Source organism: Rhincodon typus, chromosome 21 (genome assembly GCF_021869965.1).
Source record: "Rhincodon typus isolate 14 chromosome 21, sRhiTyp1.1, whole genome shotgun sequence".
In the NCBI taxonomy this organism is placed as follows: domain Eukaryota; kingdom Metazoa; phylum Chordata; class Chondrichthyes; order Orectolobiformes; family Rhincodontidae; genus Rhincodon; species Rhincodon typus.
Window position 1 is genome coordinate 14005089 of NC_063352.1, and position 26994 is coordinate 14032082.

Consider the following 26994-nt stretch of genomic DNA (forward strand, 5'->3'; position numbering starts at 1 on the left):
TGAAACGTCAGCCTTTCTGCTCCTATGATGCTGCTTGGCCTGCTGTGTTCATCCAGCTCTGCACCTTGTTGTCTCGGATTCTCCAGCATCTGCAGTTCCTACTATCTCTGATTTCCTTTTTAAAGTTTCTTTTCAGGCCTATTGAAGAGGGAATTGTTCTAAAGGCAGTATCCCAGATATTGGACAACTCTGTCTCCCACAAACATTAAGTAGTGTTAGGAGTTGCTTTCTTTCATCAGTTATATCGATTTTAAAATATCACCTTAATATAGTACTTCATACAATATTTATTATGAAGTTAAATCACTGATATTGTGGAAACTCTGAGATATTAATTCTCCCTTGAATCTGAGATGAGTTATTTTCTTAATGTCTCGATTACAACAAAACAAGATGATTTAATGAGCACAATTGGAGTGATTGCCAGCACAGAAGGATGAATGCTTTTGCTGTCTTTGTGAGTATAAAATTGACGTTGTGTATTTATGTCTTTAAAAAATTTCTTTAGGTTGGTTCATTCTTCATGATTAACTTGTGCCTGGTTGTCATAGCAACTCAGTTTTCAGAAACAAAGCAACGTGAGAACCAGTTAATGCAGGAGCAGCGAGCCCGCTTTCTTTCAAACGATAGCACAATTGCCAGTTTCTCTGAGCCTGGAAGCCTCTATGAAGAGCTCCTTAAATACATTTGCCACCTCTTCAGGAAAGTGAAGCGGCGGACACTGCGCCTTTACAACATTTGGCAGAATAAACAACGCAAAAAGGTCACCCCAAACAGTTCAAATGGCCAAGGGAGGAAATGGCGGAATAAAGGTCGTGTAAGGTCAATCCATCATTTAATTCACCATCATCATCATCATCATCATCATCATTACCATATCAGCAATGATAATTCAAAGGCACAGCAGGGCAGTCCAGAACTTTGTGATATGGAGATGAAATCATTGCGATCTGGCAGTAAGCTCATGCTTCCTTCATCTGCACTAAACCATCAGAGTCCTTCTTCAGGTACTGAGTCGGTTCGCAGTATTTACCATGCCGACTGCCACTTTGAAGGCCCACAAATGACATACAAGTCTTCCACTACAACTAATGTTAAACTAATGACTGGCATTACACACCATGGAGGCATGAACTATCCAACAATTGTTCCACCCGTGACTAGTAGAAGCAGCTGCACACCAAAACTAAAAGGCAACAGTAGCAGTAATACACCCATCACTGTGGGCAGAAGGAACCCGAACATGAACTTGGCAGATTCCTATGGCAAACTGCACCATTTTGTGGGAGAACACGGTAAGAAATGTCACTGTCATTTTGCAATGATTCTTCAATAGTCTCTTCAAAATTAATTCTAATGTGTTAAAAGCTGCTTGAGAATGCCACTTAATTTTACAAATGCACTGATATTTAAAACCCCTTAAACAGGAAGAATGAGAAGTTTAAGAATAATACATACCTGTGACTGATTTCTTGCTTGTTTACTCCTTAGGGAGTTCCAAATGGTGGATGATTATACTGTATATTGCTTTAGTATATACCATGCTGGTTTTATTGAATTTGGGCAATTATGTATTTTGCTGGGTACAGGCTAAGTTGAAGATGTGCATGACCAGTGTATTTCTAATGATGATGACTACATTGAAGGATTAATAATCAGAACTCAGATCCTGAAAATTTAAGTGATGATTAACAGTTTGCAACAGAATGGTCACTATGCCTCAGTAGTTTTGAATTACATCTCGGCTAGGTTTTACTAAATTTCTTAAGGCCTTGTCTGCTTTACTAGCTGTGAATATTGATACCACCAAACCTAGTTATCATTTTCACTTCGCTAAAAATTAAACAAACAATCTGCAACTCACAAAACATCTAGAACGTAAGTGTACAAAATCTTTTTTAACACAAACTCATTTCATTTATCAGTTCGGAAAATTACTCAATCTGTTTGCCCTTGGTAAACAAGAATAACACAAAACAATACAGGAGTCCATGATTTACGAGCATCCAACTTACAAAGGTTGGCACTTACAAAAGTGATCCCATACAGGGACATAATTTTAAATACCTGACAACAGAACATTTTCTGTACTTATGAATGGCTGCTTTATTTCGCCCTGCATGCTGTTCCAACTTGCATACAAAGCTTCCATTATGTAGGGTTATTTGTTTGTTTGGTGGGAAGCTGGGATTAATTTCTCACCAACCTAGATGGAGAGCTGTTGTAGCTCTCATAAAGTTCAAAAGAACAGATTCTGGAAGTTCAAGATCAGTGCTGGGTTTGGACTTAACTTGAATTACTGGGTCTGAAATAAGTTATTTGTCAAACAACCAACCAGGTCTGAAACAGACTAGAGCATGTGTAAGGCTGGGCAAGCTACAACAGTATTCACTAAGGAAGAACTTTGCTGCAGCAGAGCAGAAGATCACGATGTGGAATTGTACAGAATTTGTAACATGAAAGCAAACTATCAGTGTTGGGATTGAGATTATCATATATGTGGAGGATTATACTATATATCTGATATGTCCACATCATCCCTTTATTTCTCTTTCTTTCAACCATCAGCTCTTAAATGTTGACATTTTCCCTGTCACAGGTTGAAATTCTGGAACTCCCTTCCTAATAGAACTGTGGATGTCCCACACCCTAAAGACTGTAGCGATTCCATAACCAGCTCACCACCACCTTCTGGTCACTTGGCTGGACAGCTGGTTTGTAATGCAGAGTGATACAACAGTGGGGTTCAATTCCTGCCCTAGCTGAGGTTACCACGTTGGATTCTCCTTTTCAACCTTTACCCCTCGCCTGAGACGTGGTAAGCCTCAAGTTAAACCACCACTCATCACCTCTCTAATGAGAGAGCAGTCCTATGGTCTGGTAAGGCTATGGTCACTTTATCTCATGGACAATTAGGGGTGAGCAATAAAAGCAGTCATCCAGTCAGGATGTCTGTGTACCATGAGCGAGAAATGCAAATATGCTCAAAAACAGAAGTTGCTGCAAAAGCTCAGCAGATCTGGCAGCATCTGTGAAGAAAAAAATCAGACTTAACGTTTTGGGTCTGGTGACCCTCAGAATTGCAAATATGCTGCACTTTATAACTGTGTTAGATTGTTCTACAGGCTGACAGTTTTATGTGAAAGAGGTCTTTCCACCCCTTTGTCATATCATCTTACATTTAATCTTATACATCTCCTAGTCTGAGAGTCCAAATTAGCATGTTTCCTTCATCGCATCATTTTAAACATGTCAATCAAATGTCTTATTAATCTCCAAAGCCAAAAGTTGTGTATATTGCTCGATGCATGTCCCAAAATATGTGAGAGTTAACTATCTTTAGAATGCACCATGCGTGATAGATCCAGAATTACAAAATTGTTACACTGGATGAGCATTTGACTTAGTGCCATACTCCTGGCTCCACCACACTACTAGGCAGTGTGGGTCCCGACCGTAACTCTCTGCTTTGTGAGAACGTTTCTCTGACATATTTGCTCCTTTTGCAAATTGTCTTAGTGTCTGTGCTCTCGCATTCTTGATCCTCTAATGAGAGGGTGATTTTGAAAACTTCTATTAGATCTCCTCTTAATCCTCTCTTCAAGGAGAAGAGTGTCAACTTCTCCTATATTATTTTCATAACTGAAATTTCTCATCCCTGGAACCATTCAAATACACCTCTTCCACTTTCCCTACATTGTATTCATATCCTTCAAGAATGTGGTTGCGAAAACTGTGCACAACTGAGGTCTAATTAGTGCCTTATACAGTTCAGTATAACCTCCTGCTCTTGTACTCGGTACCACTATTGATATAGCCTAGAACGTTACATGCTTTTTAACTACTCACTATACCTGTCCTGCTACATGTAATGACTTTTGCTCACATACACGCACGGCTCTGCTTCTGCACACTCTTTAAAACAGTGCCCTTTGTTTTATATTATATCTCCATGTTATTTCAACCAAAATGTATCACCTCACACTTCTCCGCATTGAGCGTTGCCTGGCATTTATCTGCCCACTATGCCAACTTGTCAATGTCCCTTTATAGTTTCACACTATCCTCCTCAAAGTTTTCAAGGTTTCCAAGTTTTGTGTCGTTGGAAATTATCCCCTGCACACCAAGTTCTAGATCATTAAAATTACCAAAAAACATTGACCTCCCCACCTCTGTTAGTTTTCACTTCAAGCCTTCCTCCAGCTTGAAAAGTATTTATTAACCATTACTGTGCTGCATCCTTGTTGCTACAGTTCTGTTTATTCCATAAGCTCTACATTTGCTCCCAAGTCTGTTGTATGGCACTGGATCAAGCACCTTTGGAGGTCCATGTATACCGCATTAACAGCAATATGTCATTTCTCATTTCAAAAAGCTCCAAGTAAGTTAAACGTGATTTTCTCTTAAGAAATCCATGCTGGCTATTCCTAATCAACTCACATTTTCCATGTGACTGCATCCTATACTGAATATTCTTTTCAAGAAGTTTTCCCACCATTGAAGTTAAATTGTTTGTTCTTTAATTTCTGGGCTTAGTCTTGCAAACTTTTTTGACTGAAAGTGTTATACTTGCAATTCTCCAGTCCTCTGGAAGATTGAAAGCTGATTGCTAGTTCCACTGCAATTCCACCCTTAATTCCTTCAGTATTCTAAGATGCACATGTGTGCTTAGTTTCAGTGACTACAGCTTTGTGCCATCTGCAAACTTGGAGATATTGTGTTTAGTTCCATCGTCTAAAGCATTAATATATATATCATGAATAATATATATCATGAATAGTGACAAACACTGATTCCTGCGGTGCCCCAACAGTTGGTGGCTGACACTTAGATAAGGCTCTGTTTTTCCCTACTCTTGTTTCCTGTCTGTGAATCAGTTCTGCGAATTCAGAACTGTGATCTTCATGACTCACCAAATCTTTGATATCTTTTTGGAACTAAGCTTCAAACAAAGATGCCAAAATTTCAGAGCTATTGATATTTAAATAAGATGGCAGAAGTGGCAGGGTAGGAGGTGTTCGGGCTCCCAGCCTGTCCGATCCCTCCTGCATGACCAACTGCATCCTTCTATTTTTAAAATTTTATTTTTCTTCATTTTGCTTTTGAATCAAGTTAATCTTTACTTCTTTCTGTGGCTGTGGTGGTGGAGAGAGATTGTGGGGAAGTGTTGAGTGCTGGATCCAGTCCATTCCTTGTGGCCATGGTGGGCATGGCTTGAGCAACCATTCCAGTGTCGATGAATTGGGGTCCATTCTTTTCTTCTGATGTTTTGGCAGTGTCTGCAACAGTTAATTTGGATAGTCAGTTGGTTCTCAGAAATTAAGATGGGGCCCTCAAGAGCTGGGACAGTTTCCTGGTTATGGCAATGGCTGGAGTATTAACAGCTTTGGCAGAGGTGACATCTGGGTCCGGTCAGTGGTGGCGGCGGCTGGTTCAGCATGCTTCCTTGGTGTTGCAGCTTCAGGGACTGCTTTGGTGGTTACAGCGTGTGGCAGCATCCTATGGCCACTTAGGAAATCAAGACACCGTGTATGGAACCAAAAATGAAATTTGTCCTAAGTTTGTATGATTTATTTCTTTTTATAATTTATGTAACTAAAATGGCACTGGCTTATGGTGACTTCATATATTTTATGTATTTCATAAAAACATGTAACAATAAATTACTGCTATTATTAAGTGAAGTTAATTGGAGTCCTCCTGTTCATCCCTAGAAACTGCACTCAAAACTAAGATGACATTTAATAATAATCTCACACAATAGTCATACCTGCAAAACCAATCATAAGGCTATTTTTAAAGAACGTCAAGAAGTTTTGTTATGAGATCTATTTTTTCGAGTATTAGAATTCTCTGATCTTTTAAAATCATTTTTATGGGGAAATGACTAATTGGGTGGTTTTATATCTCTAACTTCTGATCCTGTTGTTTAATAAGTTACCATCTTGTTACAGGTTGTTGCTAAACACATGACAAGTTTATTAACACCACATTCCCAGCTTTAAGAAGATCTTACCGGACCAACATTTGGAATTGTTATTAAATCAGTCTGTACTGTATAATGTCTCAAAGTATTGTAATTAATTTGAAAGTAGATGTATCAAAATGAATTTCAACACAACATTTGAAAGTATAGATTTAAAGGCATTGAAAATGAAATGGAAAAGTAAATAAATGTTGAAGGAGAGAATAGAAATAAAGTGAAAAAATGGATTAGAATTTTAAAAAAATATCTGTCTTGGAAAGCAGGACATAGGTTTAAGTAACATTTATAGAATAGAACCTGTGGTTAAAAAGGCCAAAGAAATAAGAGATTTGACTGTTTGCTGAAAACCAATAACTGAGAAATAATGTTAAGCCTAGCTCCCTGAAGTAAACCAATTTTGCAATTGTCAGCCATTGTATTGCCCAGATTTGTAATCATTATTCATCTATGGAACCAATTAGTTCTTCATTAGAACATCCCTCTGGAAGCAATTTAAGAATGTGCACAAAGTGCTGCATCAATCTTAAAAAGGTTGATCACGGCCTAGAGTTGCCATTGTTCCCAGTGTTTTAAATTGACGCTGCATTCAAGTTATAAGATCTTCCCATGAAACATCAGTTGGGCTGTCACTGTGACTTTAGATTATTGACATTTCTTCTTCCACTGCCTATGATATGTTGCTGCTGGATTACCATCACAAGGTGTGAATGTTCTAAAATTAGACAGTTTGGGGGAAAAATCCCTTTATACAATGTCTATGAAATTTTAAACCTGCACATTTATGAATAGGTTTAGAATCTTATCATGCATGCATGTAGACTAAATCTTCTCCTTTTATAATATTATTCAAAACCTTCCTTGCAATGGCCCTAGACGTAAATGCTGTCCTCCATTGAGAAAATGTTTTGTGTTGTACTGGCTATGCACACAGAAAGATACGCTCGGATAGTCTACCTATGCTTACCTATTGTGAGCATGCTTCCTTTGGTCAATGAGTAGATGTCTACAGGCATTAATCATTAAGGTCTAGGAAAGCAAGAATCTGACATGGTCCAAATTTTACCAAATTCAATTCTGCAGCTAGTAAACCAAAACTAGGCTGAAGAAATGAGAAATTTAACCATTTACTGAAAATTACAACTGAGAATTAGTTTCTCCACAACCAAAATTATGGTTTAATCCTTAGAAGGGCTAATGGCAGCTTGTATCAACTAAAACAATGGGTTATGAGACTAAATGGCATCATTTACTGTTTTTGCCTAATGTAAGGTAGTCTTGTAACGAAAAGGTAGTTACGTTGGTTCTCTATTTCTATTTTTCATAGTTTAAAAAGTCCTGAGGTACTATGCAGAGATACAAAAATACCAAGAAAATATTTTATTCATGTTCACCACTATGGTTGTTGTGTCTATCCACTTAGAAGGAGTTGCTTAAATTTTCATCAATGTTGACTTCTCTTTAAGTGAACCCAGGGATAAAGATAGATGTAGTTTGAATATAAAAATGCTGCATTCATACTTTTAATTCAACAGATTTATTAATTAATCAACTATGGAAAAGAACCTTAAGGAATTTTAACAATTGCAATTTATTGGTTGGTTTGCCGAGTTGACTGGTTTTCATGCAAACGTTTTGTCTCCCTTCCAGATGACATCATCATTGCTGTGTAGTCTCCGTTGAAGCACTGTTATTCTGTCCTCTCTGAATTTATATGGTCCGGTCTGTCATGTTGGGCAGTCTTGTTTCTGGTTTTGTATCATGGTGGTATGTAGATGGGGTCTATTTCAACATGTTTGTTAATTGCATCGGTGGTTGAAAACCAGGCCTCCAGGAATTCTTGTGTTTGTCTTAGTCTCGCTTGTCCTAGCACTGTAACTTTGTCCCAGTTAAACTGATATCCTTCTATGTCGGAGTGTATTGAAACAGGGAGAATTGGTCATGCCATTTTACTGCGAGTTGGTGTTCATGTATCCTGGTGGCGACTTTCCTGCCCGTCTGTCCTATGTAGTGTTAATCGCAGTTGCTGCATGGTATGTTATATATGATGTTTGCCCTGCTCATTGTGGGTATGGGGTATTTCGTCTTTGAGAGTAACTAGCAAAGTGTGGCTTTTGGTTTGTGTGCTATCCTTATTTCAAGAGATCAAAGGAGTCTTGTAGTCAGTTCTGATGTGTTTCTAACGTAGGGTAGGATGGCCAGTGAGTTGGGGTGTACATTGTCTTCTTGGTGTTGTTTGTTTGCCAGGCATCGGCAGACGAAGCTGTCAGGATAACCATTATTTGCAAAGACTCTTTTTAGGTGTTCCTCTTCGTTGTTGCGCAGCTCCAGGGTGTTGCAGTGAGTTAGCGCTCATTTAAACAGAGTTTTCACACAGCTCTGCTGGGCTGGTTACTGTTGTAATTCTGGATTTGGTCTGTGTGTGTAGTCTTTCTGTATATGCTGGTAAGGAATTCCCTGTTTGCTCATTCGGTTCACCATTATGTCAGAGTGGGACAGAACACTAGCGCTTCAACGGAAGCTACATAGCACTGACGATGTCACCCAGAAGGTAGACAAAGCATTTGCATGAAAACCAGTCAGTTCGGTCAGCCAACCAACAACTCCAACCACAGCCCGAGCTACAGACCATCGTTAAAACATTAGATTGCAATTTATGTTGATTTTGTTGCAGTATTTGATTAACTTTTTGCTTTTTATGCTTTGACATGTAAATAGAATCATAGCGACTGTCAATCATACTTGCTCAATTAGTAATCTGAATTGAATATGTCATTGCTCCATAGCACTAAATAAATGCAAATAGCCATGTAGTACACAAGACCTATTATAGAGGTGTTTCAAATGTGTTCATTAAATAAATCCATATCTCGTGTCCAAACTGACAGTCTAAGGGAGTTGCAAGACTATCTTCAAAATGGTACGTTTCAGAAAATTAAGAAATATTCTTATTGAAATTTTAGGTAAGAGGTAGCCACAAATAGTGTATATTCTGCTGCATCTTAATATCTTTGTTTGGATATTTTTATTGAAGGAATCTTTCGAGCTGCAAGCAAGTTATCAGGGCTCAATGTGTCATGTTCCACACCCAATGCACAGGCTGGTGTTTTGACTTGTGAGCTCCAGAACTGCCCTTACTGTGCTCATGCTTTGGAAAATCCAGACCTGGAGCTCAGTGATTCAGAAAGTTGTGATTCTGATGCTGATGGCGTGTACGAATTTACGCAAGACATCACACAAGGTGACCACAGCGATCAGAGACACAAGAACAAAAAGAAACCAAAGGAAAAGAATAAATTAGTCCTGCTATGGACATTATTCTCTGAAAGAATGAAAAGAATTGTGGGAAGTAAATACTTCAACCGTGGAATTATGATTGCCATTCTGATCAATACATTGAGCATGGGTATTGAATACCATCAACAGGTAAGTGTCAGTAATTAATATTTCTTTCTTTTTGTTGACTGGAATTTCCTGCAAAAGAAATGGTTTGCACCTAATATTTTCTGACCTAGTTATGGTTTTGTATTATATTGCTTGACAAGCCTCAAAAACTATTGGATCGATACAGTGCATTTATTATTTGATTAAATATGATTTACAATTAAAGGTTATTTGGCTGACTAAGGTCAGTTCTTAATGAAAATGGAGCATCAAGATAGGAAGGTAAGTAAAATTGTAATTTATTGACACACAAATATTGCTGAAACTTTGTGATGTGGCATTTACAGTGAGCTGCTGGAGCAAAGGTTTAAAATTACTGTCTATGTGAATGTCACCTGGAGTCATGCATTGACTTTTGGCTGGATGATTTGCAACAAGAGAGGAATTGGAATTTGGTGACACGAGTGTTGCTATCATAAACTTCCAACAGCCTAGTTAACAACATAGAGAAAGTTTGGGAGTAGGCAGTCCTGCTTTACTGTCTGCCAAATGTATTATTTTGTTAATGATGATAAATGTTATGAAGGTGAGGAGGCTTATGATGAAAAGAATACATTTGGTCAATAATTCTTCAATCCTGCCATCATTAAGATTTGACAGCAGACTTTGAATGTATGGGAGTTTCAGTGAAATAAATTCCTAGTGTGTGATACTTTGTAATCTGTAACTTATTTAAGTTTTTGAATGATAATCAATCTTCATTACAAATTTAAGTTTTGTAAAGCAGTCCTTGTAAGGACTTCCTTTTATGGAGGTTAAGTGCTGATTTACAGAGTCACAGAGATGGACAGCACGGAAACAGACCCTTTGCCCATGCTGACCAGATATCCTAAATTAATCTATTCCAGTTTACTAGCAGTTGGCCTATATGCCTCTAAACCCTTCCTTTTCATGTACCCATCCAGATGCCTTTTAAATGTTATAATTGTACCAGCCTCTACCACCACCTCTGGCAGCTCATTCCATACACACAACACCCTCTACATGAAAAATGTGCCCCGTAGGTCCCTTTTAAATCTTTTCCCTCTCACCTAAACCTATGCCTTCTAGTTTCGGACTCACCTACCCTGGGATAAAGACCTTGGCTATTCACCCTGTCCATGTCACTCATGATTTTATAAACCTCTGTAAGGTCACCCCTCAGCCTGTGATGCTCCAGAGAAAATAGCCCCACCTTATTCTGCCTCTTCCTATTGCTCAAACCCTCCAACCCTGGCAACATCCTTGTAAATCTTTTTTGAACACTGTCAAGTTTCACAATATTTTTCCTGTAGCAGGGAGACCAGAATTGAACGCAGTACTCCAAAAGTGGCCTAACCAATGCCCTATATAGCCGCAACATGACCTCGCAATTCCTATACACAATATAGACAACTTCCATCCCTCCGCCTTCATCAATCTTCTTTGTCACTTCTTCAAAAAATTCAAGCAGGTTTGACACAAATAGCATTTGCCCATGGTCAAGGGAATGCTAATGCTAACAAGAAATTGTTATAATGAATCCACAGTAGTTGAAATCAGAGGATCTCTTGTGAGGCACAAATCCTAGAAGATGAGAGGGGTTATGAGAGGTCCACCAGAATCAGGGAACATAGAAAATGTGGAGTTTGAACAATATGCCTTGGCATCCCTTTCCCTTCTGGCATAATTTTCAAAATGTGCTTGAACATTGCCACATCATTTAATTTAATCAACGATCAATAACTGAACTCCAGTGCTCATAAAGATTCAAGAAAGCTCGGAGGTGCAACATGGACGAGGGACAGTATGGGGGCTCAGTGGCTAGCACTACTGCCTCAAAGTGCCATGACCTGATTTCAACTCCAGCCTTGGGTGACTATCTATGTGGAGTTTGCACATTCTCATTTCCTCAGGGTGTTCCGGTTTTTTTTTATCACAGTCCAAAGATGTGCAGGTTAGGTGGATCAGCTATGCTAATGGGGTTAAGAAGATAGAGAAGCGGGCTGGGTCTGGGTAGGATACTCTTTGGAGGGCTGCTACAGATGATGGATCGAATGGCCTCTTTCTGCACTGTAGGAATCCATGATTCATTATCATTCCACTGCTCAATTGAACCTGGACTTGGTATCCATGACCTCACCCAAGTCTTGGCCAGCATCATATAATAATGTGAAGCAAAAATAATAAACATACACTTTAAATCGAGTAGCTAATTTTTACATTGAAAAGGAGCGCTTTTGTGTTTCAGGGAGAGTTAATGGATAACATTGGAGACGGCTTCAGAAACAAAGTAGAGAAGAATTTCCTGGATTAAATGATGTGTAGTGTAGAACAGGAGTTAAAAATGAACAGCAGCATCTTATGAGATTTGTGGCAGAATTGGATGACAAGTCCAGTGCGGCCTACATCAATGTCAGGAGCATTTCGCACCATTTTTTTAATTATTTTGACAAGTGACAGAATAAGCTTCTCACTAGGCAGCAGCATGTTGCCAATTAAGGGAAATTGTTTTTTGTTAATCATCTTGTTGACAAGCCCAACTTACCTCATTAACATACAGTTTTCTACACTAAATGAGCCAAAAAACAAGTTGGATGTTGAAAATTCTCAATGTAGAAATCAGAGTGGATACCTGCTGACTTTAGCTCACCATTGCTCCAAAGGACTTCCATGCAGGGCACTAGGCATCAAAATCTCAGGGCCTACTCTGTGGGCACCGTTCACAAGTATCCCACAACCACAGACTAACGTCTGATATGTGCCAGCCTCTGAGAACCATCGTGACATATTTCCAACCTCTTACAAGATGATTCTGCACTTCAGTGCTGCATCTCATTCTGCACTGGCAGCTACCATTGTGATGCTGCAGCAAGGAGGTTTTCCCCAAGGGACATGCACCAAGCTCATGGTTTGGACCAGGCTGCATCTCTGCACTCTTTGCTCGCTGTCATAGTACTCAGTCTGAGTTTACCTGGACGCTGAATGCATCCCTGCCTTGCATTGCTATGCCTTGTCTTTGTGTACTTTTCTCTCTCAGCTTGAGACGGCATAGCCTCAAGATTAGAGGGAGCAGATTTAGGACTGAACTGAGAAGGAATTTCTTCACCCAGAGGGTTGTTAATCTATGGAATTCCTTGCCCAGTGAAGTAGTTGACGCTACTTCAGTAAACACTTTTTAAAAAAAAGGTAGATTTTTTTTGAACAATAAAGGAATTAAGGGATACGGTGAGAACGCGGGTAAGTGGATCTGAGTCCACGAAAGGATCAGCCATGATCTTATTGAATGGCGGAGCAGGCTCGAAGGGCCAGACGGCCTACTCCTGCTCTTAGTTCTTATGTTCTTATGTTCTTGAGCTATCAGGCTCATATTACTTCTGTCTTGCTATACCGTTTAGTGTAGATGCAAAGCCAAGAAGATTGTCATAGATAGTCAGCAAGCTTCAGTCGAGTCAAGGGCATAGCCTTTACTCAGGGCATCCTGGCAAAGTTATCTAGGGGCAGCCTCCAATACCATTCCATGACTTTGGACATGGTCAATCAGCCATTCATGGTGGTCGTTGTCAGATGCTGTCCAAATAAAGGATGAGGAGCCAAATCCCGGGCTGTCCACCACCTATCATAATTCTTTTTGCCATATTGGGGGCTGTTTTCCTCCTAGAAAGCAAGAGATGCAGGTATTTAGGGAGACGAAAATGGGTGGCACAGCTGTTACTTTTGGTGCAGGTGGACAGCTGCCCCGAGCAAGTGAATAAGCAGTGCAAATGGCAGGGTTAGTGCTATTGGGGATTGGAATGGATTACGGTGAGTGAGGGAAGATGTTGAAGGCAATTGTGAAGGTGGTAGAGCATTTGCCTTGTTTGAAGTTGAGTATAGTATTAGAGAAAGCATGTGTGTGAAGTGCCAGAGAGAAGATGGTGGCACTTACACTGGCAATGTGGAGAAAGTTACTGATCTCCTTCTTCCACAGCTATGCATTCTTTCAGATGTCTGAGACTACTCTAACCTTCATGGCAAACAGGGGCTAGACCGGCATGGTCTGGTGTTGTCACCTCTGCTATTGGTCCTGGGGAAGAGAAAGTCCCCCCTCTGCAATATCCCTCCAGCAGGTGGACCTCCATGTTCCTGCCTACAAAGCAGGGTGCTGATTTACTCCATCTGTCATGACCAGGGCAAATAACAGGAACTTTGCAAAGCAGCACCACACTGAGAGTATTGGTCTGGGCGCATAACTGGCTTTTAAAATGGCATAGGTGCAAGAGATGTCGGTTAGTTCTGGCGTATCCTGGCAGTGATGATTTCTGGGAACAGTGTGTTGTAAGATGGGGCTAGAATCAGATGTCAGGGTGCCACAGGATGGGATAGTAGTTAATGAGGCGAGTTTGGTAAGATACAGCAAGAAAACCCTCCAGGCCTTGTGGCAAAAAAACCCTCCTGAAAACTCAACGTGACTTGTACTTAGCCAAAAATAAGTAAGATTCAGCCCAAAATCTCTAAATTAATCATACAACAAAGCAAATTGTACTTGCTGTTTACATAAAATGTTCTTCATCACAGACACTAATTCATATTCTGACATTCAGCAGTAAGCTTTGCCCACACTTCTAGGATTCACATCCATTATTAGTACATTAGCGTTTGTTAGTCACAATTTCATCTGAGATAACCCTTTATGTTTGACATTTGAAATGGTTCTTTTAGTGTTCAAGTACAATTTAAAGCAGGGAACAATAAAGGATAATTGATTAATTGTGCTATTAAGAGAATATTTTATGGTAATTAAATTTTATGGTAATCATATTATGATTGAACAGGTTGCATTAATACGTTTTGCAGTTTTTCATAATAATTTAATACGTTGACCAGAATTCTACCAGCCCTTGGGAACAGGCTGGGAATTCTAAGTACTGGCAAAATGGTTTGAAAGATATCAGTGAGGTGCTCTCATCATGGCTCAGGTAGGAGTTAGGCAGATTGGCCACTTGCCGGGAATCTAGTAGGCTGCCTCACACTTCATGGTCAGGAGCTGGGTGGTGGGCATGGAGGGCACTACAACATTGGGAGATGTTGAGTGAAACCTATAAGTAGCTCCCTTGTATGTTCTGGGCATGTCTATTCCTTTTTGATTGTTCCGCGGCCCTGGGGAAGCCGTACTGCCACCTAGGTAAGAGATGCTTAATGATTTCCCACATCCTCACACTCCGATTACAAGACCTGCCTGTCAAGCTGTCTCCGACATTCCCTAATCCAGTTAAGCAATACTTCAGGGTGGCAGGCCATTATGGTTCCCTAACCATGCAGCTGCAGCCTGAGCATAGAATCATAGAGTCATACAGCATGGAAACAGACACTTTGGCCCAACTACTCCACGCTGACCATATTTCCAAAATAAACTAATCCTACTTGCCTGCATTTGCCTTTCCTATTCATGTACTTATCCAAATGTCTTTTGAATGTTGTAACTGCACATGCATTCACCACTTCTTGTGGCAGTTCATTCCACATACAAACCATTCTCTCACAAAAAAAAAGTTGCCTCTTCATATCCTTTTTAAATCTTTCTCCTCTCACCTTAAAAATATGACCCCTAATTTTAAACTCCCCCACCCTAGGGAAAAGACCCTTGCTATTCACCTTATCTAAGCCTGTAATGATTTTATAAATCTTTGTAAGCTCACCCTTCAAATTCCCATGCTCCAGTGAAAAAAGTCCTAGCCTATCTTCATAACTCAAACTCTCCATTCCCAGCAACGTCCTGGTAAATCTCTTCTCAACTCCTTTCAATCTAATAATATCTTCCCTATAGCAGAGTGACCAGAACTGTACACAGTACACGAGAAGAGGCCTCACCAATGTCCTGTACAACCTCAAAATGACGTCCCAACTCCTATACTCAAAGATCTGAGCAATGAAGGCAAGCATGCTAAACACCTTCTTAACCACCATGTCTATATTTGACACAAATTTCAACGAATTACGTACATGAACCCTCAGGTCTCTATGATCTACAACACAGCCAAGGCCCTACCATTATATGTATACATCCTGCCGTTGTTTGTTTTACCAAAATGTAACACCTCACATTTGTCCAAATTTAACTCCATCTGCCAGTCATCAGCCCATTGACCCAACTGATCAAGGTCTCTTTGTAATCTTACATAACCTTCTTCACTGTCCACCAAACCAACAATTTTGGTGTCATCCACAAACCTACTAACCATGCCTCCTAAATTCTCATCCAAATCATTTGTATAAATGACAGACAAAAGTGGACCCAGTACCAATCCCAGTGGAACACTGCTGGTCACAGGTCTCCAGTTTGAAAAAACAACCCTCCACCACCACTTACACTCTAACCGGAACATAATGCCTCTGAGCTCTTGTTTTCACACTTTTGAAAGTGTTCCACTTGTTAGTTTTCCCTTTACCTGTGAACAGTCTATTCCAATCAACTTTTAAATACCATTTAAATTTTGCCTTACTCCAGTTAAGAACATTAACTTTTATGGAAGGCCTATCCTTTTCCATAACTATTTTAAAACTAATAGAATTCTGATCACTACTCCCAAAGTGTTCCCCTACTAACATTTCAGTCACTTTTTTGAAGAAGTAACAAAGAGAATTGATAAGGGCAGAGCAGTGGACATGATCAATATGGACTTCAGTAAGGCGTTGGACAAGATTCCTCATGGTAGACTGGTTAGCCTGGTTAGATCACATGGAATACAGGGAGAACTAGCCATTTGGATACAGAACTGGCTCAAAGGTAGAAGACGGAGGGTGGTGGTGGAGGGTTGCTTTTCAGACTGGAGGCCTGTGACCAGCGGTGTGCCACAAGAATCGGTGCTAGCTCCACTACATTTTGTCATTTGTATAAATGACTTGAATGTGAACATAGGAGTTATGGTTAGTGAGTTTGCAGATGACACCAAAATTGGAGATGTAGTGGACAGCGAAGAAGTACAACGGATCTTGATCAGATGAGCCAATGGGCTGAGGAGTGGCAGATGGAGTTTAATTTAGATAAATGTGAGGTGCTGCATTTTGGAAAGGCAAGTCAGGGCAGGACTTCTACACTTAATGATAAGGTCCTGGGGTGTGTTGCTTAACAAAGAGATCTTAGAGTGCAAGTTCATAGTTTCTTGGAAGTGGAGTCTCAGGAGGCATGATAGTGAAGAAGGCGTTTGGTATGCTTGCTTTTATTGGTCAGTGTATTGAATATAGGAGTTGGGAGGTCATGTTGCAGCTGTACAGAACATTGGTTAGGCCACTTTTGGAATACTGCATTCAATTCTGGTCTCCCTGCTATAAGAAAGATGTGTTAAACTTGAAAGGATGCAGAAAATATTTACAAGGATGTTGCTTGGGTTTGAGGGTTTGAGCTATAGGGAGAGGCTGAATAGGCTGGGACTATTTTCCCTGGGGCGTCGGAGGCTAAGGAGTGTCCTTATAGAGGTTTATAAAATCACGAGAGGCATGGATAGGGTAAATAGCCAAGGTCTTTCCCCCGGAGTGGGGGAGTCCAAAACTAGAGGGCATAGATTTAAGGTGAGAGGGGAAAGATTTAAAAGGGACTGGTGGGGCAACATTTTCATGCAGAGGATAGTGCGTGTACAGAACAAGCTGCCAGAGGAAGTGGTGGATGCTGGTACAATTACAACATTTAAAGGGCATCTGGATGGGTATATGAATAGGAAGGGTTTAGAGGGATATGGGCTAAATGCTGGCAAATGGCACTACATTAATTTAGGATATCTGGTCCACATGGATGAGTTGGACCGAAGGGTCTGTTTCCATGCTGTACTACTCTATGACTTGCTCTGCCTTATTTCTCAAGAGGAGGTCATGTTTTGCTCCTTCCCAAGTAGGTACATTTTACATATTGATAAAGAAAATTATCTTGAACACATTTAACAAATTCCTCACCATCCAAGCCTTTAACATTATGGCAGTCCCAGTCAATGTTCAGAAAATTAAAATCCCCTACTATTACAGCCCTATTATTCTTACATGTATCTGAGATCTTTCTACATATTTGCTCCTCAACGTCCCACTGATTATTTGAGGGCCCAATTCATCAAGGCATCCTTTCCGTTTTTCTAAGTTCTATCCATATAGCTTAACTGAATCTCTCAAAAATATCCTTCTAAGTACAGTAGTAATGTTTTCCTTAATCAAAACTGCCACACCCCCTTCTCTTTTGCCACCCTTTTGATCCTTCCTTTAACATCTAAAATCCAGAATATTGAGCTGCCAGTCCTGTTCTTCCCTCAGCCAAGTTTCTGTAAAGACTATGACATCCCTGCCCCTTGTTCCCATATGTGCCCTGAGTTCATCAGCCTTACCTGTAACACACCTTGCATTGAAATAAATGCAATTTAATTCTTCAGAGTTACCTCATTCTCTGATTTGTTCTTGTCTGTCTTTGCTAATTAACTTGCACTTTTCTGATTCAGAGCCGTACTCATCCGCCTTTCTTTTCACTGCTGCTTAGGAAATTTCACCCTCACCCCACACTAGTTTAAAGGCATCCAAAATGGAACTAGCAAATCTTCCCACCAGGATATTGGTCCTTTTACAGTTCAGGTGAAAGCCATCCCTTCTGAACAGGTCGTTTCTGCCCCAGAAGAGATCCAAATGATCCAAAAATCTGAATCCTTGCAAATTGCATAATCTCTTCAGCCAGTGATTTATCTGCCCTTTTTTTTAAGGCCATCACTGATGGTAGAGTTGCTGGCCATCTGATTCAGTTAGCAGCACCTGGTGACAGACTGCTTAATTTGTCAGTGCCAAGACTATATCTTCCTAGGTTCCACCACTGGCTGAAAAGGGATCACCTCTTGCTGTCAGCCCTGGCAGCGAAATCGCAGCAGTCCTAGTAAGGTTTTGTCCTTTATCTTTTGCATTTTGTAGTTAAACGGGGAAAAGCACCAGTGCCCCTTTCATTACTCAATGTATTCATCTTGCTTCATTCAATTATCTTTTGACTTACTTGATGAAAAGATATTCAGTTTTCATGATAGAAATGAGCCATATGAAAAAGGAGAAGCACTGGGAACCTGTCCTCACCAACTAGAATATTATTGAAAAAAGGGTTGAGAATAGTTTCTTGTTGCATCCTCCATAGCAATGCCTCGACCAATCAGTCAACTTGCCTACAAATCAACATCCCCTTTTCAAAATGATACGGGTTATAATTGCATTTGAAATTTGGTGTTCTTGCATGTCCTGATGAGTACAGACAAAAAGCCTCTTTTTTTTCAGCAATATTCAAATTCAGTGCAATAGCTCTCCAAGAAAGAATAGCTTATTCGTAGATTTGCATTCATTAAGTTCTTAGTAAATTTTCAGCTTTTCAGTTTAGTTGGGCAATTATTGGTTGAAAGAAGCAAGTCATATAAAATGATCTATTAGGTTAATGCTCTTCAGAAGGGCAGTGTTGGAATTGTTGGGCCAAATGGCCTGTTTCTACACTGTCAGGACTCTATGACTCTAAGAAATTAACATAACCACAAAGACATGCTTGGAATAAAGGTAACATCTTTTTGTTGTTTGTTGCTTCTTGTCTGACTTCATGGATCTAGGAATCTTGGGCTATGAAGACCATTAATATTTTATCTTTACATACTTACTGAAGCACTTTTTAACGGTTTACAAAAAAACATAGGTTTAATTAGTGGCTGAATTATTCATTTAGTACTCAAATCCATTGGGCAATTAATTATCACTTTCGTATTTGCGTAATTCTAGAAGCTCGTGAGATGTTCTTTATATTTGGATTTCTGTAAAACCTCAGCGCAGCATTTCCTGCGTCTTAAAGTTGAATCAGTGCTTCAATGTAATTATCCATATTCATCTGTTTATAAGTCCTGGCTCCAGAGATTTCTTAATACAAGGAATGTTGCTGCCTCCAGTACCAAGAATAAGAATTTCTTAGACTTGTCTGTACTTAGTATACTCTGCATCATATTTTCATAAGCATTTTTGTGTTTTTGAACATGTCCTATCCTTGGAAAGCTTTGAAAAATGTTTGGCACTTGAGAATTTGGGATTGAGCTCTTCCAGAATTTGAATCTTGAGTGGATATCCTTAATTGCGATGTTCAGTCGCCTTGAATCAAAGCACATGATGGAGCTGCACCAATCAGTGTGATTCTTAGCTTTCCGGATATTGCTGTTTTGAATTTGGGAATCTGGTTCAATTTGAGCCTTTCTTGAATGTAAATGCTGCTTACAAGCAAGATTGATACTAGGCTAGGCATCCACTTTCAGATGTAACACAGCATTGACTTTAAAGTTGCCACTAGCATAAGATCCCTCTGGACAAAAATTAATTAAATGAAGGATAATCTTGATTTTATAGTCTAGAAACTTTGGTGCTGGAACTGAGATTTATCAGATTTTGGATTATGATAATCTGTAGATCTGTGCACATTGGTAAACCAATAATAAATGATCCACTGTTATCAACAATTTAAAGATTTCAGTTATCTATCCCAAAGTTCATTATTGGCATTTAAGACAGCTGGTGAAAATATATCGGATGTCAGACCCATTGTAAGCAATCATCTTATCTCATGTAGACTGCACCATGCTTACTAATTTCTTGAGTACGTCTCATGTAAGATGCGTAAAGAGATGACACTTGTGCTTGTATCAGTATAAATTTGGCATTTAATGGATGTTGTCCATTTCTTTTGAGATACGTTGCTTGAACGTAAATGCTGTTATTGCGCTTACAAATGCACAATACTGCAACAGCCCAAACAAAATAACAAATGCCATTTTCTGTGATGGTAGTGCACTATCCTCCTTGTCCTCCTCAGTCTGTCTGCAGCCATTGAAGGGGTCAACCACATGTCCTCCATGACTCAGTAGGATTGTCTTACTTGGCTTAATTCTTATATGTCTATTGTCAGAAAAGCACTTTCTTTCTCACCCTTACAGCATCACCACTGGAATCCTCAAATTACCTTTTCTCAGCCTACTTGTCTTCCTCATGACATGCTACCCATAAGCAATATCACCATAGCCAAGGAAGTCACCTGTTGATTACTATAATGTGAACATGGGATCAGTTTCCTGGTGTTTGCTGACAGTGCCTAGGTCCATGTCTCCATCTGTCTTGACTGCTTATGTTCTGGGAGATTGCCCAAAATACACCCGGAGGTGACCCACAGTTTCAGTTAAACTTTGTGAATACTGAAGCCATCATCTTCAGCCCCGCTACAAACTCCATATCCTTGCCACTGATTTTATTTCCTTAATTGGCCATTATCTCCTCTGTACTGTTTGCAACCTTGACAGGGAGAGAATGCTGGTGGGAAAATATTTGTCTGCACAACGCTACTTCTGGTCTTAATATTTTCGATGGTGAATAGCGTGCAGGTTACGATCAATGGCACTATCTGCCATGGTAATTTGCAGCGACTCCGTAGCACCTTCTGAATAAATTTCTCCCCCTTTAGAATCTCTTTTGACGCCAAGCAGGACTTCCAAACTAAAAATGCTTGCCATGACAAAAACCTATTTTCGACTCCTAGACATTATTCTCTTTGGTCTGTTTACTGCTGAAATCATCCATGTCCTTGTTATTACAAGACTTGGTTGGTGCAGTCACTAGCTTCCCATTAACCACCCTTTGTCAATTTCAGCTCATCCAAACTTTGCATTTCGTATTCTAATCCACATCAAGTCCCACTTAGATGTGACCTTTGTAATACATAAAGTTTACCATTGTCATAATTATATTTAATTCCCTTTAAAGCCTAGCCTTTCCCTTTAAATTAAACATCCTTCATCTGCAACTTCCACCTCACCAAACTCTTCAAGCCTCCAACTCTGACACTTATACAATCCCCTCCCTTTATCACACTACTGTCGCTTATGCTTTCAGCAATCTAGGTCCTCATTCTGGAATTTCCTTCCTAAACTTCATATCTTACTTTTCCTTTAAAGACCTCCTTCAAACCCAACTCTCTGTTCAAGCTTTTGGTAAAATAAAACACTAATATTTTCTTGGACAAAAGCAGAAATTGCTGGAGAAACTCAGCAAGTCTAATAGCATCTGTGGAGAGCATCTGTTTTGAGTCAAGGGATTCCTCTTACGATCAAAAGACTGGCCTTAGGTATCTACATAGGCCCCAGTATGCCTGTCTCTTTGTGTGGTATGTAGAAGTTTGTTGTTCTAATCCTACTCAGGTTCCTCCCCATAGCTCTTTTCTCTAGTAAATTAATGACACCATTGGTGCTGTTTCCCTCTATCATTTGGCATTGAAAAAAGTTATCAATTTTGTTTCCAATTTCCACCCCGCTCTCATCTTCACCTAGTCCATCTCTCACTTCTCCCATCCCTTCCTTGACATTTCTGATTCCATTTCTGGGAATAGGCTGGCCACTAATATCCATTACAAACTGACTGACTGACTCCTACAGTTACCTGGCCTTTATACTTCCTGTAAGGACTCCATTCCATTTCTCGCAGTTTCTCTGTCTCTGTCACATTTGTTCTGATGATACCACCGTCTGCAGAGGGCCTCAGAAATATCCATCTTTTTTCTCAGCTGAGGATTCCCCACTACCATGGTTGACAGGGCCCTTAGCCTTGTCCGATTCATTTCCCTCACTCAGCTCTAAGCCCTTCTCTTCCCTTCAACAATAATGGGGTCCCCCGATCCCCACATCCCACCAGACACACATTTTCCTTCTCTTCCTTGTCTGAATTCCACAGGGCCTCTTCCCTTCAGGACACCCTTGTCTGCTCCTCCTTCACACCCACCATTTCACCACAACCACAAGGCACCTTCCCATGCAATCACAGAAGGTGTAACACTTGCCTGTTTACCTCCTCCCTCCTCACTATCTAAGGTGCCAGACACACCTCCCAGGTGAAGCAGCATTTTTGTTGCTCACAAAATGGTCTCCTCAACAATGGGGAGATGAAACACAGACTGGGAGCCCACTTTGCAAATCAACTACATTCTGTCCATGAAACTGACCCTGAGCTTCCAGTTGCCTGACACTTCAACATATCACAGTGATGCCTGGCAACTTTTCTGTCTCAGGCCTGCTGCAGTGCTGCACTGAGGCTTGGCACAAACTGGAGGAAAAACATTTCATTGTGTGCTTGGGGACCTTGCGGCCCTCAGGACTTCTCAACATCAATTTCAGTACTTTTAGAACCTGAACACCTTCCATGTTTTCCACCCACCCCCCTTATCTAGGTCCTGTCATGACATGGAATGCTTTCAGCACAGTCAAACTATTTTCACCAACTCATATCCCCATTATCATCTATTTACCTTTTCTTCTTCCCTGGCTTACTATCAACAGACTCTCCATCTGCCTACCCTTTTATTTCTCTGTCTCTGGGCTCCAATTCCACCTATTCACTCACCCCTCCCCTCCTTACCATTCCCCCACCCTGTCCCATGCCCTGTCATCAGCATAAATACCACCTATTCCTAGCTGCTATCAGCTCTGAAGCTAGATCCTGGACTTGTAACCCTAATTATGTTTTCCCTCCACATTTGGGGGCCAGACCTGCGGGGTTTCTCTAGCAAAACTCTGTTTTTGTTTCAGATCACTGGCATCTACAGCTTTTTGGCTTATTTTATAACTTTTTCTTGATCTTAGGATCAATTCTTATCTCTGTAAATTTTGTCAGGGATCATGCATCAAAAGTGACAATTATGTGCAAGTTATTGTTGCTAAAAGAATGTGCAGATTGAAATAAATAAAACTACAAAGAAATAAAAAGGAAAAGTTTGGAGCACAAGTAATCCTAGAAAAATACACAAAAGCAATTATTTTGCTTGACAGAATATTAATTTATGATTCTTACGAACCTTTTAGAATTAAACAATTGCTATATGTGTAGTACATTCATTTTCTGCAACACGTGAAAATGACATTTGTCAAAAATTCCTTTCAGGCCCTGCCAAGCAATGCAAGTTGAGAGAATCTGGGCACTAAGCTCAAATGATGTATAAAATATTAAACAAGGGACTTTCATTCTCACTAGATATTGCACTTCAAAAGAGTTTAGTATATTTAAAAAATTCAGTCTAAATGATTTTTCTCTGGATTCAAACTAGGTATTTAATTTGAACTCTGTGCTAGGAAATTACAGATACAAATGTAAAATTGGGAAGCTTCAAGTGAACTCTAAATGGGAATATATTTTTTCCCGTGGAGTAGTGAATATATCAAACAGACTCCCAACAAAAGCTAAACAGCACCTTTTAAAAACAAGAAAGCTAAGTGCAAATACAGGACATTGCAACTAAAAATAAAATGTGTTAGAAGTACAAAGCTGTTTGAAATCTACAAAGAGAGATTGTTGAGGTGTAGACCCTTCATCATAATCAGCTGTGATGAAAGGCTTTCCTATCTTTTATCATTTAAGATGCTGATGGACCTGCTGTGTATTTCAAACTCGCTCAGTTCTTCCACTACAAATTGGCAGGATTGTTGTCAGTCCAACATTAGAAGGGTACAGAACATCAAAGACTTTTATTTTGGAATCTTGATTTTGAGTTCCAAACTTATCCTATGGAATAAATCAAGTACTACGCTTCAATTGGAATTGTTATCTTCCATTATGTTTGCTTTCGATAAAATGTGAACATGCATGATCTGTGAGCTGTCACAAAACATGTAGTAATTCTCGAGAGAAATAATAGTAAATAACCCCATAGATCTTACTGCAATACTGAAATTTGAATTAGAGATGCAAGTGTTCTGTAAATCTTGCCAGAAAGCAAAGGCTTGCCCACTTGTAAGAAGAGTTCGGCATCAAGAGAGCGGGCGGCAGGTTGGCTTCACAAGTTAAACGCAAGAAGTTGCTGGAAGCTTGTGAGAACAATAGGTAGTATTTAACATGTTTGTAGCCAGCATAACTCACTCACAGGGGCATCCTCGGCACTTGCAGTATCAGTTTAAAGGAAGCAATGTCATTAAGGCTAGCTGAGATATTCATGATAAAGTGCAGGTTATACTTGAGAACGGTTGGATACTGTGGTTCTAGTGCGTTTGTAAATATATAAAGATATAATCGGTAAGAGTGACTATCACACAGTCCTTGTGGAGATGAAGTCCCACCTTCACACTGAGAATAACTTCCATCGTGTTGTGTGGCACTATCTCTGTGCTAAATGGGACAAACTTCACAGAGATCTAGCAACTCATGACTGGACATCCATGAAGAAGTATGGGCCATCAACAGCAACAGAATTGTACTCCAGCACAATCTGTAACCTCAGGACCCGGCATATCCCCCACTCAACCATTACCATCAAGCCAGGGGATCAACCTTAGTTCAATGGAGAGTGCAGGACGGTATGCAAGGAGCAGCACCAGGCATTGAAGAGGAGGTATCAACCTGGTGAAGCCACCAAACAGGACTACTTGCATACCAAACAGCGAAAGCAGCAAGTGATAGACAGACCTAAGCGATCCCATAACCAATGGATCAGATCTAAGCTCTGCAGTCCTACCACATCCCGTCATGAATGGTGGTGGACAATTAAACAACTCACTGGAGGAGGAGGCACCACAAATATTCCCAACCTCAATGATGGAAGAGCCCAGCACATCAGTGCAAAAGATAAGGCTGAAGCATTCGCAGCAAACTTCAGCCAGAAGTGCTGAGCAGATGATCCATCATTGCCTCCTCCAGTGGTCCCCAGCATTACAGATACCAGTCTTCACTCAATTCAATTCACTCCATGTGATATCAAGAAATGATTGGAGACAATGGATATTGCAAAGTCTATGGGCCCTGACAACATCTGGCAATAGTACTGAAGACTTGTGCTCCAAAACTTGCCGCTCCCCTAGCCAACCTAGCCAAATTGTTCCAGTCCAGTTACAACACTGGTATCTACCCAGTAATGTGGAAAATTGCCCAAGTATGTCCTGTACACAAAAAGCAGGAAAAATCCAACCTGGCCCCATCAGTCTACTCTCAATCATCAGTAAAGTGATGGAAGGTGTCATCAACAGTGCTATCAAGCAGCATCTGCTTAGCAATAACCTGCTCAGTGACGCCCAGTTTGAGTTCCATCAGGGCCACTCAGCTCCTGACCCCATTACAGGCTTGGTTCAAACATGGACAAAAGAGGTGAATTCCAGAGGTGAGGTGAGAGTGACAGCCCTTGATATCAAGGCTGCATTCGACCAAGTATGGCATCAAGGAGCCCTGGCAAATCTGGAATCAAAGAGTATTGGCCGCAAACTCTCTGGTAGTTGGAGTCATACCTGAAACATGGGAAGATGGTTGTGGTTGTTGGAGGTCAATCATCTCAGCTCCAGGTCATCTCTGCAGGAGTTCCTCAGGGTAGTGTCCTCAGCCCAACCATCTTCAGCTGCTTCATCAAAGACCTTCCCTCCATCATGAGGTCAGAAGTGGGGATGTTCGCTGATGATTGCACGCTGTTCAACACCATTCGTGACTCCTCAGATACTGAAGCAGTCCATGTTCAGATGCAACAAGATCTGGACAATATCCAGGCTTGACAAGTGGTAAGTGACATTCGCGCCGCACAAATGCCAGGCTATGACCATCACCAATAAGAGACAATCTAACCACCACTCCTTGACATTCAATGGTGTTACCATCACTGAATCCCCGACTATTAGCATCCTGGGGCTTATCATTAACCAGATATTTAACCGGACTCACCACATAAACACAGTGGCTACAAGGGCAGGCTAGAAGCTGGGATTACTGTGGCGAGTAACTCACCTCCTGACTCCTTAAAGCCTGTCCACCATCTACAAGGCACAAGTCAGGAGTGTGATGGAGTTCTCACTTGCCTGGATGAGTGCAGCCGTAACAACACTCAAGAAGCTTGACAACATCCAAGACAAAGCAGCTCCCTTGATTGGCACTACATTCACGAGCATCCACTCCTTCCACCATCAATGCTCAGTAGCAGCAGTGTGTACTATCTACAAGATGCACAGCAGAAATTCACCAAAGATCCTCAGGCAGCACCTTCCAAACCCACGACCCACTTCCATCTAGAAGGACAAGGGCAGCAGACATATGGGAACACCACCACCTCCAAGTTCCCCTCTAAGTCACTCACCATCCTGACTTGAAATATATCACCATTCCTTCACTGTTGCTGGGTCAAAATCCTGGAATTCCCTCCCTAATGGCATTGTGGATCAACCTACAGCAGGTGGACTGCAGTGGTTTAATTTGGCAGCTCACCACCACCTTCTCAAGGGCAACTAGGGATGGGCAATAAACGCTGGCCAGCCAGCGATGCCCACATCCCACAAACGAATAGAAAAATAATATAAATTTCATCATTTCATTATTCCATCTCTTCTATTTGCCAAAGCAGGAAATAGAAAACACAAATAGCACCCATAGCTCACCTTGCTTGAAGATAAATTAAGACATAATTTAGGTATTATCAGTACCAAGTATTGGGAATATGTGTCAAAAGATGACTGCTGCAATCATATAACTCTCTTATTATCAAACATGAGAATGCCACAAGAGACTCCTTCATTTGCTTAGTTTACATTTTCAAACTCTTAGTTCAACTCAAAAGCTCATTTTATTATAGATTATATCAAATTTTCTCTACCAGA

General features: G+C 40.4%; 1 protein-coding gene across 1 annotated transcript in view; it reads left to right on the top strand.

Moving 5' to 3' along the window:
• The window catches only part of LOC109933425 (voltage-dependent T-type calcium channel subunit alpha-1H-like), a 260784-nt gene that overhangs the window by 83023 nt on the left and 150767 nt on the right, over positions 1-26994 (top strand). The window contains exons 5-6 of the mRNA XM_048609686.1: positions 509-1295; positions 9018-9409. Of these exons, the coding sequence (XP_048465643.1) occupies positions 509-1295; positions 9018-9409 (1179 nt within the window). The remainder of the gene's footprint in view (positions 1-508; positions 1296-9017; positions 9410-26994) is intronic.